We start from the raw sequence: 21922 nt of genomic DNA, 5'->3' as shown, positions 1-21922 counted from the left end.
CTGACGCCCCAACCTGGATTGATCAGTAGAGACAGGAAAGCCACTGCCTGCCATCTGAACCTCCACCGAGGTGTTGCCAATGGCTACAACAGATACTGCAAGCATCTTGGCATCATCTGACCTTCCAGTCTTTGGAGCCCAACCACCATCTGGTTTGTGGAATGGGAATGCATCAACACTGGCAGTTATGTGAGTCAGAAGAGCCCAATCTGACCCCTGACCTAAGAACTCGAGGCTCTTTCCAGTCTGCACAGGCCTTGGTTGAAAGGACAGGAGAGGGGCCCCAAAGGATTCCGAGGGACCAACGAGGAGCCAGGAACCTTTAGCTTTGGAATAAGCACCAGGGCTTCCCCAAGCCGTGAGCAGACCCTGGTCTGGTCTAGGAGGACAGGTCTGGTCTGGATTCCTGTTGTTGCCTTTATCAGCATGAAGAGCTTCCACAGCCCTGGAAGAAGCAGGCAACTACTTGACCTGCTCAGCTGGTATATATCAACTAGTGCAAGCATATGCGTTAGAAGCCTCTGTTGGGAAATCAGAACCACCATTTAGACCTTGCCAACCACTACAACTTTCCACATATCTTGCAGCAGAATGAGTGGCAGGAACCCACATGGGATCTTGGACCTTGCTATCCAGAATGTGTTGCAGAATGAGGCCTCCTTCACTTCTCTGGAGTGGCTGCCTACAGACCTCTCCCCACCCATGTTCGTGGCAGCTGTGGCAGGAGACACACCAAACAGTGAACGCCATGGTGGGTGCCTGGCCCTGCCCCACCTTCCCTTTGGGGCTTTGATCAAGGATTGGAAGCCACACTGGATGGCCTTGATATCCTGCTTACCTAGAGGGATAGTCCCAGAAGATGGGAACTGAGAGGGCCGGATTTACAAGTGGACACTCACACTGACTTCTGGAACATGTGGTCTGGATGCCAGTGCAGGGTCTCTGGGTGCCAATCGCTGGGGGCTAAGACTCACAAAGCAGATCATGCCAGGTTAAGCAGAAGCATCTGCCTTTGGCCCCTGCGGAGGTGGTCGCAGACCAGTGTTGCCAAAGGGCCTCCCAGATGACATCCTCACCAAGAGGGTCAAACAGAAAAAAAGTCTTTCCACAAATGTCCTTGAAGAAGCTGAAGTTTGTGAGCAATGTACTCAACCTTCAAATTATTCGGGAGATCCTGAAAATGGCGAAGCTGGGATATGTCCAGGAAGTGTGAGTGCACTCTGCCTGGGCTCTAGTCAGCCTCAGTCGGCTTGCTCATCACCTGGGACACACGGTTACTGTGACAAATCTCCACCTCTCTGGGATCATCATGAATTCCCCAATCCCCTTGAGCAAACATCACGTGAAGAACTCCTTGTCCAATGTGGTTCTCAGTTCACTAGACTGCATCAGCTGCAGCATCTCTACCTGAACTCTGTTGCCTTCCTCAAGGGCCATCTCCACCAAGTGTTCAGCTGCTTGCAGACCCCCTTGAAGACATTGAGGATAGCCAATTTCTGCTGGGTGGATTCTGATTTGACAGACATGTCCTGGTGCTCAAGCAACAAGCACCACAGTACCCTGGATCCTCAGGAATGGCTTGAATCATGAGTTCCTCATAGCTCTGCAGCAGAGAAGCTTAACCACCCTGACCTCCCTGGACTTAGTTCACTTTGGGATCAGAGATTGCCATCTCCCTGCTTCAGTCTGATCTTGGACTCCGCTCCCAGCTCACCTTTGGGATGTTGTTTGCAAAACTGGGTCTCCATGGCTGTCCTGCAGGATCTTCTGAGGCACACTATCCCAGGTGCAAGTTCCCCTTCCTGGGATTTCCTGGCACTCTGGAATGCTACTTGGCAGCCCAAGGTTCTCTCCACCTGGAGCCTCTTCTGGGGGTTACGGAAGGGTTGAGGCTGACACTGCAGTAGTGGGACAAGCTCAACCCCGTTTTGCTCACATTGTCAATCAATTCCAGGGGCGCATGTGATGCAGGGATCATTTCAACGGAGAGTTAGTGTGATGATCCTATCTTTTTGTAATGTCCATCAGTCCTTAAATCTCTCTGGATATTAATCCCATCTCTAACACGGTAGTGTTTGTTGTGTGAATGAAGCTGTTTGAGGTAACACTCATGAGAATTAGGTAATTTTGGCTAGGTCAATTGTGGCCCTAGAGTGAGAGGATTTATCTGAACTCACATCCTTAGTGAGTTACATCTTTCATCTTACAAGAGATAAAAATAGAGATAAACAGGCAGAGAGATGGGATCCTGGCTGCCGACCAACAATGAAGAACTGGGAACCAAGTGTGTCCATTGGAGCAGGCACCTCTTCCCTGTGAACTTTTTGGACCTAAGAGGAGATGGATTCCCCGACCTATAGAGTTCTCAAAGTCATACCTAGTTCTCAGACGTTAAAGGAGAGAAGCACTTTCCCCAGAGCCAACCAGATAGAATGTCTTCCCAAGCTCTGGAAGCCAACCTTTGAATCTATCTGTACACTGACAAACTGTATTTGAATAAATAACTGTGAAATCAAAAAAAAGAGAGAGAGAGAGAGAGAGAGCGAGAGAGAAAAGAAATGAAATGACATGCAGCACCATCAAGCCAGGCCTATGCGGGGGTCTGTCCATTTGACTTTCCTATCATTAGTAAATGATTTCATTTCGTCCTTCCTTTCTGGGCCCCACTTCAGTGCATCCTCTCCTCGGGTTGTTTTAACTAGAACTTCCTTTGGAAAGTTTGTTTGTTTTGCAAGTGGCTTTTAAAATAACACTCTCAATTATTCCCATGAGAAATCCGAAGCCCCTCTCCACTCAGTGCTGGCTGTGCCTTATTTTTATACGATTTCATAAACCGCATCCATCCCGCTTAGGTATTATCTATTTGGCACATTATATTATTGAACATTCACGCCTTTTGGCTCTGTTTATACTTACAGTCTCTTTCTCTTGTCGATCTGTGCTTCCTCCTTGAGTATTGATTAGTTTGTTTATCTATCGGGGGGGGGGGGCTACAAAGGTGAAGGACCTGTTTCCCCCCTCCTAGTTTGTGGAGTTGATGACTTAGTTCAAATAACTGTGTTATTGTTTGATTCATAAAGAAAACAGTTAAAGCTTCATATTCTTTTCTGAGTATAGCTTTGACTACAAACCTTAAATTTCCATGTGTTACGCTGATACGGATGTTAATTTTCTAAAATGCAACATTCAACATTTTCTCTTTGGTTTCTTTCTCGTCTTAAAAGTCATTGGGAGAGGCTTACTGGTTCCATGGTGAGCTCTCTTCCTTATCATTTATCCCGCTGCTGCTGTCCAGCTCCAATTTCAGTGCTTGGTGGACCGTGCGAGCAGCTTGCCAGTTTTGCTTTTTAGAAACTGAGTGTGTGTATACCATTAAGATTTTTAAATTTGTGAAGACTATTAGACAGCTATTTGTATGTTTTATGATGGAATATGAGCAAGATATATATGCAAATTCGCACTGCTGCTGAACTGGTTCTGGCTTGTAGAGACCCTGTAAGACAGAGCGGAACTCCCCCAGGCTTCCCAGGGCTGCCATGTATGTGTACAAAGCAGACGTCCTGTCTGTCAGTGGGCCTGGTGGGTATGAACCACTGGACCTTTGTGTAAGAGCTGATTACCCAGTGCCGACAAGCCTCCTTCTGTGTCCACTTCATGACATACTCATCAATTCTAATGTTTTCTCATTTTCTACTACTTTCAGTCTGTGAGAAATATCCTAAAGGCTCCCTCTATGATTACAAGTTTGCCCATTTCTCTCTAGCAGCGTTCACTCTGTGACTGCCATTTACTCCATGGGCTTTTATCAAAGCAAATGGACCTTTGACATGACGTTCATGATGTTAAGATGCTGTCACCCTTATTTAATTTCCCCCATTTTACATACAATAGACTTAGAAATAAAATGTTCATATTTTCCAGAAATTCTTCAAAGTTTCTGAATACAGGTATGCTTCCCTGTTTTCCAGAGTTATTATGCAGTATCTCTTCAATAAATTCTTCCCCCCAAAAAAAACATTTTTATTGGGAGCTATTACAGATATCATGTTGTTCCATGGTTCTCAATAAATTCTTAAAAGCTTGACAGGTCTACAAAGCTTTATCTCATCCCTGATGGTACTGTCGTGATGCACTGGGCTTCTAAATGTAGCCAGCAGTCAGAGCGCACCCACCACTCCTCCGGAGAAAGACAGGCTTTCTGCCCCTCATAGAGGCAGGGACTCATGGGGCAGCCCTACCTGGCCCTGTAGATCACCGTGAGTCAGCACTGATTTGATGGCAGTGAGTTTTTAAAAACTAGAGTCCCTAAATTTATTTTTCTTTTTGGGCATTTTTAGTCTTACACTATAATTTTATATATAATTATATGTATATAATTATATATATACACACACATATATATACTCATTTTCTTCCACTGATATTAATATAGATGACATATGCCAGAGACACTGCATTGCTTAATTATGTTAGGTTTTGTGTACACATAGACCAATTAATGACATTGCCAAGTGATAAAATAAAATGTAAAAATTAAAACCAAGTAGAAGTCATATTTAAACTTCATATTATTTTTCGAATATTAGTACTTTGGTCTCACAGTGAAAACCGAGAAGACTACCTCTCCAAGCACTCAATTTCTATAAAGGTTCACCCTAACTATAATATATACTGAATCAACTAATGATTCAAAATTTATTGTGTGACCCAGGTACTTCCACTGAAGTGTTGAAATATGGTTTAGAGTACCTGAATAACAGAGGTGTGTGGTTAGATGAAATAGGCTAACAGAACAATGTACAAAACAGGCAAAAAATTTGTTGCATAAATAAAATAGGAATCTTCTCATCGCGTACATAAGAAAGAATGAAATCCGTTTAGGACATTCTGTAAGAAACACATAGTTCTCAAACGATGTATAGCACAACGGCACAATTATTTATCAAATTTCTTCACTAAGAATGATACAGAAATGCAAATGATGAAAGGTGGAGATGTTCTCCACAACTAATTTCTTTTGAGTGGAAAGGTCTAATTTCTGCAGAATTCCATCCTGCAGTTGGAATGAAAAACAGGCATCAAGAATTTCTGGTAAATCCAGTAGGGATCAATGCATGCTTAAGGGAAATAATTGGTTAAAATAGATGCATGTTGAATGAGAAATGAATTTCCTTAACAGTTTCCAGTTTTGGAATCACTCTATTAGTCAGAGCACTAAGAAAATATTTGATATGAAACCATACCTCAGGGAGTACACTTCATGATGCAACAGGCCCCGTACTGTTCTAATGTCTATAATTTCATCTAAATGTCAGTAATGCAAAAAATGAGGGGGAAGAAAGATTACAGAAAACACATGGGCCCGTCTGTCTTTCTGCAATTAACTCTATGGGGATTCATCATTAGAATTACATAACAGTGGAATCCAGCCCATATCACGTAAGAGAAATTATCTACAACATGACATTTTCCATGTTGCATCAGTGAGGATGTTAAGTTTAATCAGCAATTTAAATTCTACGTTTTGCTGCACTTATAAAACAGCCGGGAACACTGGACATTTCCGTCCTCGTCTTTGAAATTAATTTGGGGCCTCTGCAAGGCCCCACCGGGGAACCGTGGCTTCTTTCTCTTCCTCCCTCATCCGCTCTTTTCCTCTCTCCCTCCTTTGCTCTCTTCTTATTTATAGGAATTTTTTCCTCTCCAAAAACAACATTTGCTTTCTTTTGGCTCTGTTAGTAAGTAGGGCGACACAAAAATGTATGCCAAGAAAAGCCTGGACTTACTTCAATTGTGTTTTGTGGTGGCTTTGCTTACTTGTCTGAAACAGTGACAGTTGGGAGGGGATGACAAGAATTTCCACCACCTCTGAGAGATTATTTAGTTCCCATCTCTCAGAAACTAACACCCACTAAAAAGCAAAACAGTTGCCATCGCCTGGAGTTTGTCTCACGGGGCCGAGTGGGCTGGAGTAGATTTGTGCGGCAGAAGGTTTCCAAGGATGAATTTTCCAGAGTAGAGTCCCAGACCTTGCTTGCAAGGTGGTTCCGGGATGGTCCCAGCTGGGCGTTAGCCATTTTCACAACTCTGGAGGTGGGTCTACTAACCAGGAGTCACTGTGATGGTGACAGGGAGTGTTGAGCAAGCCAGGTCATCAGGACTCCTAGTCCCATCCCTCTGCTCTCGGCACTTCCCCTGACAAGCCCCCTTTACCACCTGTGGACATCGCTAGGGAAGCCTTACCTGGCGCACGATGTCCTTCAACAACTCCCCATTCCTCATCATTATCCCCAAGGCCACAACGGAGGGAAAGGCAAGGTGTGCTTTCATGTGGCAGTTTTCCGCTCTGTTTCTCATCTTATGACAACTCACCAGTAACTAATGCATCCCTTCTGGAACCTAAATTCCCATTTTCAAAGGTTTACTTCTATGGAAACACCTAACATTCATAGGGCAGCTGTTTCTCTTGATCTCTTCCCTAGTAAATACAATTTTATTGTATTCCTTTATGGCATATATCGTAGGGCACCCTCTGCAGTTACTGATGTTGGAGCTCTCACTGGTGATGATCTTTCAAAGAGAGATTACTTATGCATTAACCTCTATTCCACCCCCCCGCCCCCCGGCCCGCTGAGAATTGTTCAAAGAGAACAGTGGACCAAGCAGCCCAGCAGAGAGCTGGCAAGTCAGCTTCTAAGAGGCTTTCATACACAATTCACCAGGGTCAGGATCTGAGCCTGCCTTGTAGGCTTAGAAGCCAGATTGCCACCCTGAGAACAGAGCTGTCTCTGTGGGGTGGAGTCACATGAACTAATTTTACAAGACAGATTTATAAAAACCAGAAGAGCATGAATTTACAATGAGAACCAGATCTGTCCCAGCGATGGGAATAGACCATGTATGTGCACCTGTGGCTCCCACCATGGCCTCAATTTCCTCTCACGATCAGCAGCCAAGACACGGTAAAGTACACAAACAGCACATTCTCCACCGACGAGCTAATGTCCCTTTGAAAGAAGAATCACAACCAGAACAAGGAAAGTTGGGTCGGTGGGTCTGATCTAGGAGTAAGGAAGTCAGATACGTGGAACAATTAATGGTAGGGATTTAATGATGCTAATATGTTCATCTCACTAAAAGGGGGCATGGGGGCTCGTTGCAGAGATGCTGACTACATACAACCCGCTGCATCTGTCCCCCCCAAAGTTCGCATGTGCTCAAAACACGGTATGCACACAGCAAAGCTCTCTCTGCATCGGTCTCGGCAGCAGGGACAAAGCACCACTGACCCTGCATAGAACTTGGATAGGCATTTTCACTACTTGTCTTCCCTTCAATAAAACAATAATCTGGAGCTATTCAGACACTTAAACATGGCTCTATAACCAGCTCACTACCCTCGAGTTGATTCCAGCTCAAGGCGCCCCTCCCAGCACACAATGGTGGAACGGCCCCAGTGTTTCTGAGACTGAGACTCTGTGGGGACAGAGAGCCACATCTTGTTCCTCCGGAGCGGTTGGTAGCTTCAAACTTCTGACCTTTTGATTCGCAGCCCAACGCATAACTCACTCCCATAAGACTTTTTCTGTTTTTGTTCGACCCTCCTCCCCCAGAAGACTTTTTAATCCAGAAGATTAACCTTTAGTAGATTTTATTATTTCCTTTTTTCAAGAATCTGGGAACATGTCAAAAACTTGGACTATTTCCACAGTGTCAATTAGTCATGAGTGTTACATAAAACGCCCTAAGTTTTGTTTGCTATAATTGATGTGGTAGAACACTAAGAAGCAAGTAGATAGTAGCAAACATATTCCACAGTTCTGAGAATGCACTGTTCTACCATTCCTAAGGTAGAGGCTTTCCACAGCCTTCATAGAAGAAGGTCCGTTTCCGGGACGGGAATTCCTGGTTGTTCACTGATTTACCCCACGTGCCTAGTTCAGGTCTGACTCACGCTGAGCGCACCTGCACAGAGTAGAATGGCTCACTCCATAGGGTGCTTTTTCAGGGCGATGACTTTTGGAAGCCCTTCATTAGGCCTGACTTCCAAGGTGTCTCTAGGTAGTCTTGAACTCCTAACCTTTTGACTTATAGTGGAGTGCACAATTGTTTGTGTCACCCAAGGATTCTAAAAGAGTGTAGAGTTCAAAACATTTACTGAATAAATGAACTTAACCTACAAACTGAACCACGTTAAAACAAGCAGACAAATGAGCGTGTTAAGCAATATACATGATCATTCTAAAGTCCCTCACTTAGCCTACTCATCTAGAGCACATCATTCTTAAATACATTCAAGTGAAACAGGACCACAAATTATGTCATCTAGTAACATATCAAAGTTAATAGAGTAAATAATATCTATTGGCAGATATAAACATAAAACTTTAAAATGATCTTTTTAGTTTTGATATTCATCTTCTTTCATGCATTTTATTCTTTAAACTAGCATTTAAAAGACAGAAGTTTCCAGAAATACGTAGTTCCTTTTATCAGTTTAGAGTACTTATGTTAATTGAAAGGCTTTACCTATCACTTTATTCTTCTTTCCATTTTTAATAGGTGTACAAAGCAAACTTCTAATGTGCTGCTGGTTTACATTTCCGGTGTTTTCATTCTACAGGAAAAAAAAGACACAGTAACTGAGAAGAGATAATATTGCCTATTAAATATCACATATTTGGCATCATTAATATTCTCCCTTTAACTAAAGGACACACCAGAGTGCAGGAAGATGTAGCAATTGTAATAAAGTTCACACAAATGCAACATAAAGCCATCACTCTTTAGTAAACAATGAGAAATGTCCTAAACGTTGACTTTTCTTCCATTTTACACCTTTCCAAGTAGCTGATAACAATGCTATCAGCAATCAGTAATACTATATTTACTTGGGACCGACTATAGTGGCCTAGTACATGTCTCAAATAATTTGGCCAGAGGGGCAAAATGCAAAAGCATCGCACTACCCAGGGCACAGGGAAGGGGCTGCACAGAGACGATCTCCTTCCCAGGCTTCTCTGGGCTGTGATGGCGACGAGAGCAGCTAGACAAGGCTTTTCTCTGTAGCAGAGTCCGGGGACAGAGCTGAACTGCCAGCGGATACGCGCCGCCACCGAGTCCCCAGGGCTTCTATCTAGGACACTGCAGTGAGATGATCCTGCTCCCCAAGGTTCCATTTGCAGCCACGCAGACAGACCCATGGCTCTAAGGTGAACAGAACCAGTGCCTTACAATAACTAACCGCTGCCATCAAAGGGCTAGGACATCTGCCCACACAAAGTTCAAAAGGCCGGGAGGAGGGTCCAAGAAAGAATGGGGTGGAAACAGGAAGGCAGTGGGGGGGAGGACTGTGGTCAATGACATGAAACCATCTGTATGAGTTATTGAACAGAAACTTCATCTGCTCTGTCAACCTTCTCTTGCTCCACAATCAAAAGTTAGCCACAAAGTCAAATGTAAACACAAATGATCCTGTTCTGTCCATGCCCCTCTTTCTGTTGCCCGTGTTACTAGAGCTCTACAAAGGCCCCCTGTTGGAAGGCCGGCAAAGCCAAGGCCGCTGCTTCAATAGGGATGCTTTCTGATATGGGAGGAACACCAACACTCATAGCTTTCAGTGCCCATGCTGCGGCTTTGCTAATTCGGGGGAAATACGAGGGAGCTTCAGAAAGTTCAAGGGACAATGGCACTAAAGGAACAATGGAACAATTCTTCCGGGAACTCTTCGAAGCCCCTTGTAGTTACCCGTTTTCCCACAGAGCTACTCACTGAGAAAGTTTACAAACTGGGGCAAACTTAAGACTGTTCATTTCCGAGGATAAACTTAAGAATTGTAGTAATATTATCAAATTCTAGGGATGCTATAAGATGTATGCAGTTGATGTGTAGGTAAACCTTAAATTACTGCAGCATTTGTATAGGAGAGCTCATTAAAATCTTTAAAAGCGAAACTGATAGAAGTACAGGGAAACAAAGCCCGAGCATGCATGTTGCTGTGGATGAATGCTGTTGAGTTGATTCTGAGCCGTGGAGACCTACGTCATCAGGCCGCTAGGGTTTTCTCAGCTGCAAGCTTTTCCTCCCAACTGCTTTATTGGCACATAATTCACATGTCCCACAATTCAACAGCTTAATCACATCCAGAAGCGTTGTACAATCACCACCACACTCAGATTTAGAGCATTTTCTCCATTCTCATGCTAATCATGATTACAACCCCCCACCCCCACCTTCCCGACATAGCTCCAAGAAATCATCAATCCAGTGACTGTCTGCAGATTTACTTATTCTGGAGTTCATATATAGAGAATTATTTAAAAATAACAAACAAAACAGGCATACCAAAAGTAAGTATGGGCTGTAATATTTAGAGGGAAGGAAGGAGAGCCTAGGTCTCAAGTACTCTGGACGTCCTGCCAGGAGAGACCAGACCCTGGAGGACAGCATGCTCGCTAAAGGGGAGGGGACAGCAAAAAGGCAGCGGGCTCTCAACAAGACGGATGAACACAGTGGCTGCGACAACGGGCTCACACGTAAGGACAACTGTGGGGATGGCACAGGACCAGGCAGTGGTTTGCTCTGTTGTACAGCAGGGTCACTATGAGTTGGAACCAACCTCAGGCATCTCACCACCACCTCCACCACCTCCACCACCACCACCACCAGCACCACCACCACCAGCACCACCACCTCCACCACCACCACCACCACCACCACCACCGCCACCTCCACTACCACTACCACCACCGCCACCACCACCTCCACCTCCACCACCACCTCCACCACCTCCACCACCACTACCACCAGCACCACCACCACCAGCACCACCACCACCACCAGCACCACCACCACCACCACCACCACCACCACCACCTCCACCACCACCACCGCCGTGTTTGTGGGAGCAGACCACTAGGGTCTGAACTGCCAACCTTTCACTCAGCCACAGAGCACTTAACCAAGGCTCCTTGTTAAGCACTGACGACCACCTCGAATTCTGAACTATTTCGTGTGCCTTTGTATGGTCTGGAAACCACCCACCACTCTTAAAAAATCAGCCGGACTCAGTCTTTCAGTTGAAACATAACTCAAAGTCTAACATGGAGTTACTTACTGTCCAGGGAAATCTTCTGTCCTTCGTGACATCTGGTATATTAAGTGGCTCCATAGTATTCTTGACATACTGAGCATACATGTAATTGATTTTGTTTGCATCACGTTCCCTGTGGAAATAACAAACATGAGCTCTTCCTGTACAGCAAAACAGAGTTCAAGAAAGGCTTCTACTCCAGAGAAAGACCAGTCTCAAATTTTAGGAGAAAGATAGGCATTTTAATTGGAAAAAGTTGTCTCAAGTACTTGCTAATTACAACTTTGGTAACGGCTACATCTAAGTGATTTTAAAAGGGAGCAATTATAATTTGTCCACTGTCTAAAGCAAGTAAAAAAAATGCCCCAGACCAAGAGGAAAGTAAAAGGAAGTAGAGGAAGAATCAGGAGGCAAAGGACATTTACTGAGGTATAAATATAGGCACATAGATCTATGCACATATGTTATACATTAAGTATTAAGGCAGCAGATGCATATTGGGTCTCTATTCAAGTACTCCCTCAACACAAGAACACTTTGTTCTAATAACCTTAGCATAGGGGCAGCCCTGTGAGGCCCAGTGTCACTGCTAACACATTGTGTGGTAAAGCGAGCCCCCACCAAATGACTGGGTGGAACAATACAGATAAGGTGTACGGTCTCTATTTCAGGGATTCGGCAGAACTGCCATTTCTCTGGGTATAAAAGAGCCATCTCTGGAGCAGGAAAAGGACCATCAAGAAAGAAGAGCCACCAGTGGGGTGTGTGCAAGATCCCTGTCTCAAGTGTCACAGCCCCCAAGGGGCCACACTTCCAGTTCAGCGACCAGAGACCACGAGACAGGTGAGCTTTCTGGCCCACAGAAGCAGAGACCAACAGACCATGTGGCTGAAAGGTCAGGGACCAGAGCGACATATTGGCCAGCATAGCTGAGAAGCATCACCGTAGTCTTACCATTTGGGAACCTATTAACTTCCCTACTAAATCCCTATAATCGCGAGTGCTATCAGCTTGTCAAACCCAGCAGAGAAGTACTCAGAGTGCCGTGGAAAGGACAACTGGGGTCAGCAACCCTCAGGGGCGCTGCGGCATGCCTGCTCTCTGTGAGACCAGACTGTTCGTGTTGTACTTTCAAATCCTAACACATACTCTGTTTGGGATGAGCGCGTTATACCTGACAAGCTGTAACAATTTAGTGCACCGGTTCCCAAAGTGGGCAACACTCTCCTTTGAACCACTCAGGGAGACTGAAAATCTAACACACTTTATCCTGAGTGATGGGCCATAGTTCACAAGTTTTTCATTGCCAATGAAACGCTGAGTGATTTTTTTTCCCCTCCCTTAAAAGGGATGGTGGTAGGCCAAATACATTTGAGAACCTATGATTTAATGTTTCTGAAATACAAATAGCATTATTCCGTTTTAACTATGCATTTAATCTTTCCTGATAATACATGCAAAGTACACGAGCCCTCCTGGCTGTACTTTTCTGAAACAGGTTTGCCTGCTCTTCTGGGAGTCAGTCCACATTCGCCAGCAGGAGCATCACGCAGGCGCGTCAGCATCAGGTCTTCTGTGGGCTTCCTCATGGAGGATCTAGCGTTTGCAGGCATATGAGGTGACTAAAAGTCCCAATTGCACCTCCATCCTCAAAGGTACATCTTTGATCTAACAGCGTCAGCGAAGTCTTGTGCAGCAGATTTGCCCAACATAATGTCACTTGATTTCTTGGCTGCTGCTTCCCCTGAGGGTTGATTTTTGGATCCAAGTGAAATGAAATCCTTGACAACTTCAGCCCTTTCTCCATGTGCGGTTTAATGTTTAAAGACTGTGGTTTCTCTGTGATGCTGTTTATTGGTTCAGTTTTTTGGTTTTCTATTCTCTGAGGGGCTCAGCACTGCATCAGACAATGTCCCCGCTCCTACTGATAAGCTTTGCTCTGGCCATAAGTGGGCCACCTCTTCCGATGTCCCTGACTGTCACAATCTGGACGCACCACTGAAACTTCTCCACCATGAGAGACCCTACTGATATTTGAAGGAGCAGTGGCCCAGCTTCCAGGATCAAGCATGCCACCACAGTACGAAAAACGGACAGATAGTGGTTGAATTGCAGCAGAAACTCTCAAACCTTTCTCCTCCAAAGTCACCAAATCCACTGCCATTGAGTCAATTCCAACTCCCAGCAATTCCAATTCCAACCCCACAGAAGAGAACAGACCTGCCCCTTCGGGTCTTCAAGGGGATAATCTTTCCAGAAACACACTGCTACAGCTTTCTCCTGCTGGGTGGGTTTGAACTGCTGACCTTCGAGTTAACCACGGTGTCACCAGGGCTCCTTAAACACTTCCCACAATTGCACCACGTACCTCCCGTCTAAAACTCTCGGGCATCCCAACTCCCAAGAACTTACCATTTTTATGCCCCAAACGTAATTCTATTAATTATATAGGATTTTCACCTTGGATATTTTGTTATAACTCAACATTTCAAAGACGACTTCAATATATTTCGAGCTTTATAAATTATTTGAGTTAGTGGTGAGCCAATACTTTTCAACTGATAAGTAACTGCCCAGAAAGGAAAGATTCATTTATCAGGAACACCATCAAACTAACCAGCTCTGCACTTCACAGAGAAATCTTAGGATTGGCGGATGGTCTAAGTAAGAGAATTAGAGAGTCCTGAATTGTATCAATTAGCTATTTGAGAAATGTAAGAATGAATTTTCTGGTAAAAAAGACCAAGGATCAATATTAATTTTGTTCTTTTTCAAAATATTGACATTATTAATCACTATTTCCATTCAGTTTGTCACAAGGTTAGATGGGGCATCTAATTTTCTATTAAAATGAAAACATATTTAAATGACTTGCTGCTGTTAGGTACCACCGAGTTGTTTCCAGCTCACAGCAACCCTCTATTTAGTACAGAATGCACCACTGCCCGGTCCTGCTGTCGGAGCGCAGTGTTGCAGCCACCGTGTCAACCACCTCATGGAGGCCCTTCCTCTCTTCACCGCCCTCCACTTCACAGCACGGTGTCCTTTCATGAGTTAGAGGGCTTGCAGTACAGTACTAAGATAAAGGCTAACATTAAAATGGTACCTAACATAAGCCTTTGGTGTGAATGCTTTTACTTACTGTGAAATCAGGTAATTAGTCAATTAAACAGCCCATGCAAATCAGTCTCTTTTTAAGGTAATCACATGAACTTAATTGTGCTTTATAAAAAATGTCTTTATACTAAAGCTTTCTTGAGATGGTTTTTTAAAGAAGGAAAGCTACCTTTTTTCTGCTTATATAGAGAAAACGCAGGACTCATCAGAAACAAATAAAAGACACAGCAAGACTTTGCTTTTGTTTTTCTTATTTAAAAATGCATAGTCACCAGAAGAGGTCACTATTACATTAATCACGAGGCTTGTCCAACGAGGACTAGAAGCTATACCACCTGGCTGAATCTAGTATAAAATATCAAAATTCCGATTGACAAATTATACATACATGGACACATGTGCACAGATGTTCTAAGGTAAATACAGATAATCTCATTTTTTACTCTGGATATATATTATCAGGCTGATTTTCCTATTGTCCTATGAATAGATTTATAACCTACACACATGAATATGACTATGCCTATTATACATTTAAACTTTCAATTATAATTATACCGCCTGCATTCATATAGTAACTCATTATTTATGGGAGTAATTAAAAGCAAAATAACAATATGTCATAGTAATGTATATTTTATACGGTATCTTTTATAAGATAAAGAAACTTCATGATGATCTAAATGGTATAGCGTGATGCCATCATTTAAGAGGCGTATACAGAGTCGGTGCACATGCAGGCACACACGCTCACACAAAGATGTGCACACATTACCAGACATTCAAAAACAGGCAATGTTACTGAAAACAGTGTCCCATATGCCAGAAAAGATGGCGTCATGAGTGCTTAGGATATAAACTCCAGCTCGTGACTAGTCAGGACAAGAAAGGAATCGAGATCAGTTATTCACTGTGCCAGGCCCTGGTTGCTGCAAAAGGTTAACAAATCCAGCTCCTAACGCCAAGCGTGGAGGTTTGAGCTCACCAGAAGCCCCTAGAAAGAAAGGTCTGGCGATCTAGTAGGAAACAATCAGCCACCAAAAGCCCATAGAACACAGGGCAACCCTGATACACAAAGGGCCACAAGGCGGAGAACCCAAACGTCAGCTGATCTCCAAGGGCATCTCTTCCCAGCCTGGGAAGAAGAGGGCCCCCGCATAAACGAGCAGCGAAGGCGTAAATCCAGGTGCTCGCACTGAGTCCAAGGAACGCCTCACCTGTTCCTTCTTACAATAGGAGAAGCAGCTTTCCCTGCACCTTTAGAATGTCTAAACTGAAAACTATTGTTGAGACAACACCTTAGTATGGAAAGAGAATTAACTTACAAACCACCCCCCCCCATCAAGTGAGTCACGATGAATATTAACGTCTCAGTCTCGAAGGGAAGCTACCCGAGGGCGGTTCTGCTACAAAGAAGGAGGAGAGGAAACCACCCCCACAGGCCAGGCCGCTGAGGCCGAGGCAGCTCTAGCAAATCTCCGAGGATTGCTGGGGTCAGTCTTGTTTAAAAGGGTTGGAGCAAAAGGCCTCTTGCTCTTGCATGACATAATCTATAGACATGGGTTTTGTTTTATTTTATTTCCAGCTTCTTATGGCAAACCTTCCCTTCCACCAGAGTATAATGCACGCTTTTGAAACACAGGAAAGATGATAGGGCATGGAACACCATCCACTCGGATCAGAATCACCACAGAAGCTCCCAGACGGTGTGGGCGAAAAATGTAGGAAAACTTCAAACTCCTAAAAAAGACGTAGAGTCAGGGGGAACCCGAGACAATGGCCCGGAGACACGGTTAAACCTGGCACTGAGCTTCAGCCCAGAAGCCAGCTTTCTGCCAAAGAGAGGGCAGGCTTATAAAGCAAACAGCAACACCTGTGACAAAGTATTCCACAGAACAAGTGACCCTCTGAGACGGACAGGGCAGTCTCTGTCTCCAAAACAAAGCTCAGAGGGCAAGAAGGAACATGAAAAACAGGAATAGAAATGGGGAGTTTAGGCAGGAAGTGGCTAAAGTGCCTTTACATTGAGAAAACTGTAGCCATGGCCATGAAACCAAGTGTGTATCAGCTGGGGAACACAAAACGAATATGCTCTGTAAACGTGCTCCCAAACCATTACAAAGGGGTTAAAAGGAATGAAAGAAATTTACAGGTAAACCAAATATCTTGGACTCAACAATTTTTAAATATTTTATCATATTTGCTTTATTTATATGTAGGCATAGATATATTTATTGTAATGTATTAAATTTATTTACTTATCTTTGGTTAAACCATCTTAAAATAAGTTGCAAACATCATAATTCTTAAATATTTCCGCATGAAACGCTTAAAACTAAGAACATCCTCTTACTAACCACGATACCTTACTAGTTCCAAAGAAGCAATATTTCCTTCACCATCAGTTCATTTCAACCATCCCATTATCTCCCTAAATCGATCTTTGAATTTTCCCCTTTGATCTGCGTTTCTAACAGGGAATAATCAAGTTCCCGTGCTGCCTTTGACGATTACGTCTTCATGAAATGTCCTTCTACTCATTCTTAACGATCTTTGCCATATAATTCACATATACAATTCAACTGTTCAATCGCATTAGAGAGCTGTGCAATCGTCACTACAATTAATTTTAGAACATTTTCTGCTTTCTTCTATCTACTGTTGTTAGCTCGCCATTTCCCGACTCTCCCATACCAGCCCCCACCCCACCCAAATCACTCTGGATCCCTTGCTATCAAGTGAATCCCAACTCATAGCAATCCTAGAAAACTATTAATCCAGTTATTGTTTCTGTAGCTTTATGTATCATGAATTTCATATACAGAAAAATATACAAATAGCCCCCCCCCATAAAAACCAACAATGATGACAAAGTACAACAGTGGGAAAATCCTCAAATGAAAAAAAAAAGCAGAAAATATTAAAAACTGGAACAAATTTAAAAGGCGATTCAGTGATATGCTATTACATTTTAAGGTAATGGCATCTGTAATAATCGAACGCTCTCAGTCTGAGAGCAAGGCTATTTAAATCCCTGGTCAATGGGCAGAGGGATGGGTGCCCTGGAGGCTTTGTTCATGTGGGGACCCGACAAAGAGAATGAGGGCTTTCACTGTCATCCACAACCTTCTGCAAACCGGGTGCTCGGAATTAAAGCTGTAATACCATTCTCTCCTCCAGATTTGGATTTTATAACTTAACCATCCTTGAATTACACAGGCTGGTGGGCTTCTTCCATGTGACCTTTGCTGACCCCTCACTTAGATGGCTGCTTGTTTTAAGGCTATTCTTAAATTGCTATTCTTTCTTATAACTGCTTATTTGTTTTTATGACAGACATTTTGAAGACTATGTAGGGTTCTGTTCTACATGCTAGATGAGTAACTAGGCTACTTTCAAAACATGACCACTTTTTACTAATGAGGAAGCTTAGTTATCGAAGACTTTAATGATGGTAACATCACTCACTACATGAAATAATTCTCGAGTCAACTGTAATGAAAAATCTGGAATTTTACATTCATGGTAAAGCTACAGCAGTATTGTAATTCCATGATCACATGTGGCTTCTTGATATGCCATGAATGGTCAGCATCTCCTAACGGATCTCCGAATTCTGGTCAGTAAAGTGCTTTGTGTTGAGTCTATAACAAATGAACCACATTCAGCATGACAAACGGCACTGTGCCCAAGGCTTCTGGACACTGTTCTAGCCGATCTCTGGTCTGCAGAACAGCCTATCACTTAAATTAACAACACTATTTTTATGCCAAGAACTGAGAAGGGAATTTGAGAAAGAACCTTTGGGAATTTATTTTCAGAAAGCACATATAAAGCTGGGCATACAATAATTTCTGGAGCAACAACAACAAAAGCTAAAACATGAAAGAGAACTTAACTGCAATAGAAATCAGATGCTTCTCAGCCCTGGGCGTAGGTCTTGATATGAAAAGGATTCTTGATTCTCATGGCCCAATATCTACACTTATTTTAAAGCATTCTCTAAAAATATGCTTAAGACTTAACAATCCACCAGGCACTCAGTGTCATCAGGACAAGAACAAACATATGATCAGCTCTTTATGATACACAACTATGGCGTTTACATATTTAAAATACCATATATATTTAATATGCTTTACATGTTTCTTTCCTTATTTTTTCTATGCCTTACTTAGAGTCTGGTCAGAAGTTAGCCGATTTCCAGTAAGGGCTCAACTCTTATTGACAAACTGTCATCAAAAGATTCTACCAGTCACCAGTAACTAGTGGACCGTGAGCGAGCCAGCCAGTTCTCGAGTATACTGCAGTGAGGGCTACACTAACTACAACATCACTGTGTAAAGAAGTGCGTCTCAGGTAGGTCAGTTGTTGTGAACAAACAAACTGAGCTTTAAACTCAAATGGCAAAAGTATTTTGCAAATAAAGATATTTACAGAAACAAAAGAGCCTGTAGCTTTTAACATCTTAAATCAAACTGGTGATGAAATAACTAGGGAGCTATTCAGGATTCCACACTAGCGAGAGATCCCACTTTTCATGAGGCAGACCTGGGTCTGACTGATTCAACGCACTTTGTGTAGAGACACCACTCATTAGTCCATCTAGAACAGCGGTTCTCAACCTGGGGGGTCAAACGACCCTTTCACAGGGGTCGCCAAGGACCATCGGAAAACACATAATTCCGATGGTCTTAGCAACTGAGCTACCGCTCCTCTGCCTGTCTACAGGCGAGTCCGCCCACATGCAGATACGCCCACATACGAGTACCCGGAGTGAAGACTGTTACTCATGCTACACCAGGCTTCAAAATTTCATTTATTTGTAATTAGAAGTAAATATTTCACAATATATAATGACATGTTGTTTTGTGATTAATCACTATGCTTTAATTATGTCCAATTTGTAACAATGAAAATATATCCTTCATATCAAATTTTTACATGATGATTCATAACAGTAGCAAAATTACAGTTATGAAGTAACAAGGAAAATCATTTTATGGTTGGGGGGTCACCCCAACATGAGGAACTGTATTAAAGGGTCGCAGTACCAGGAAGGTTGAGAACCACTGATCTAACCTAATCTGGGCCAGGAAGAAAGGCCTGGTCATCTGATTTCCAAAACTCAAGCCTTTGCAAAGGTTCTATGACTCACAATATTCCAATGTGCAATTGATCATGCCAATGGAGCAGGGCCAGACACCAATTTACTTCCTTGTGCACTGGGTTGCCTTTAGTTGGGGGCTGACTTGACAACAGCCAACAATAACAACAACGTATACTTGCAATAAAGAGAAATAGAGAACAAGTTATTTTTACCTTGTTAGAGTATCCGATGATTTTTCTAACTCCTCACACTCCATGTGAAACACACTAGAAAAGGAATCCTGGAAACAGAGCAATAACACAGACTGAGAAAATAAGTTTGACAGAGTAACAAAAATGATCGATACTCATCTGTAGACAAACATAACTGAGGACTTGACTAAAGACATCGATGCTTGTTGTGTCTCTGTTACTCTCTTACAGGCTAACCTGGCCTGGTACCAATTTCATGACATCCTCAAATCTGCTTCCCATTACTAAAGACCTTGTTCATTTTGACGGTGACATGAATGCTTATTTGAGTACCATTTTGCTTATTTTTCCTACTACAAGTTATTGGATAGATGCACTTTAGAACTGCTCTTGGGAAATCCTCAATTTTCTACTTTTATGCTCAATCTTGCATTTATATGCTGTGACTACAGCCCAGGAAGAGAATATCTTTTTCAAAAAGGCAGCACTCAGTAAAATTTTATGAGATCATTAAATTACTTGTGAAAATTTCAACAACAGAGAAATACTTTTGGAGGTGAACATGCCATCTCCATTGCTGTGAAAAAGCAGAGTCGAAAGGGACAAAGACACATCAGGACATTCGGATGAAGCTGAAAGAAGTAGGCACTTAAAATAAGTTGTGTTTACATTTTGCTTCTTGCTCGTGATGTTCAAGTATTTTTAATCAATGAATGATTATAAAATGAAGACATCTTGTCATCCAATCAACTTTCTAAACTTTAAACAACCGAACTGCTATTTTAAAAAAAGTAAAATATACTAAGTCACGTTGTTGAGCTATGCGTCCAAACACCACTCAACTAAATCAGCTGCCACCAGGACATGCCTCCGCTGGAGAAGCACGCAGAGACTAATTAAAGCGGTATTTAGGTTGTCTTCAAAAGGTGTGCCTCAAGGACGACTTTCAAAAATTAAACGCTAAAGAGCAGGTCACAGAGAAAAATGATAAGATGCATGAATAAGTTCTGACCTGAACTTTAAAAAGACAGTACTGTCATGTAATCACCTCTCATTTAAACCCACCATTAATGTTACAACTGATGGAAAACTTGAAATCATAGCTGTGAGAATATGAATTTCTTTTAGCACTGTGAATTCTCACTTGACACCCTATTAATGAGAACTGTGTATTAATTAACATTCACACACACACACACACACACACACACACACACTCAGATAACATTAGGTCATAAAGTGCATTCTTAATAGCTAAAGCAACTAAAACATTTAAATATAAATTTAGTATTAAATATTTTATTATTGTACTTACCCTCCACCCCCTAAATCAAGTTGGATATCAAATACAAATTGTAATTGATCTATACATAAAAATGGTAATCCCTATTCTCTTTCTCTTTCACCCATTAATGAAGAGGTTATATTCCTAGGGACTTGATGGGATAAAAGAAACATTAAAAAAACCCCAATATCCCAGAAGCAATAGCTCAAAGGTTGAGCTGGGAAAGAAGATGTATGAAGGCAAACTACCCTGGTCCAATCCTAACAGCAAACAGCCTGCCTACAAATTGCTCACCCTCCATACCAACTCTCCAGCCTGCCCCCTACTTTATAAAGTGTTTCCTCACATAAGAAATCAATGGCTTAACATCTGACACTCGGTGGCTTGCTGCTCTAGATAAAGCGCTTACTCACTAGAGACCATCACTACCTTTAATGACACTGCTTTTTTTGGAACATGACTTTTGGGTCAGGTCCCCAGTACAAGGCAAGGTTTACGCCTAACTCATCCGGGATGGGGGCCACTTGTTCATGGCAACCTGGCACCCCTACTGCCCACCTTGGAAAATCACAACAACGCAGTGACAAAGTGTTTCTCCTTCAAGATCGTATCCACTGTTGAAGACAGCGCCCAGCCATTCCCACAGTAACTCTCCTTGGGGGTGGGAAGTGAAAGCGAGGCACCTCTAGCCGGTCTCGATCCCTCTTCAACTGGAATAGCCCGGGCCCTCAGCAGCTGTATGTAAGGATCACATACTGCTCTGTTTCAGACATGGGTCTGAGGTTAAATGAGATTTAAAATCCAGGGCTTTGAGGTGCTTTTGTGAGAGTGGAAAAGTCGTGTTCTGTACTCACAGAGCCGTCTTCATCCGCTATGAAAATGGTGCATTTCTGCGCCAGCATGAAAGAGGTGATTGTGGCAGCGATCTTCTTCAGAAGCACTTCGAGCGACTGCTGTTCTTCAAAAATCAAGCTCGCAAGGTCAAGCAACACCTGGACGAAAAAGATCAGGAGGTTACAATTTATTAATGGTTTGCAATGATTGAAAACAAGGGAAACCTTCAAGGAGTTGGACTGGCAGGACAGCCTCAACCCTGGGCCTCTGAGGTCGAAGAGGGCTTGCGGATG

The 21922-nt window shown here is 43.0% G+C and overlaps 1 protein-coding gene across 1 annotated transcript in view; it reads right to left on the bottom strand.

Annotated features, from left to right (window-relative positions):
• Positions 1-21922, bottom strand: part of PDE5A (phosphodiesterase 5A) — a 130846-nt gene that overhangs the window by 66257 nt on the left and 42667 nt on the right. Inside the window, exons 5-8 of the mRNA XM_075543866.1 lie at positions 21650-21787; positions 19532-19599; positions 11117-11225; positions 8530-8617 (exon numbers count right to left, since the gene is read on the bottom strand). Of these exons, the coding sequence (XP_075399981.1) occupies positions 8530-8617; positions 11117-11225; positions 19532-19599; positions 21650-21787 (403 nt within the window). The remainder of the gene's footprint in view (positions 1-8529; positions 8618-11116; positions 11226-19531; positions 19600-21649; positions 21788-21922) is intronic.

The sequence above is a fragment of the Tenrec ecaudatus genome, chromosome 3 (assembly GCF_050624435.1).
Source record: "Tenrec ecaudatus isolate mTenEca1 chromosome 3, mTenEca1.hap1, whole genome shotgun sequence".
NCBI classification, from domain to species: domain Eukaryota; kingdom Metazoa; phylum Chordata; class Mammalia; order Afrosoricida; family Tenrecidae; genus Tenrec; species Tenrec ecaudatus.
Note: the sequence above shows the minus strand (reverse complement) of the source record. Positions and strands in the feature narration are given on the sequence as shown.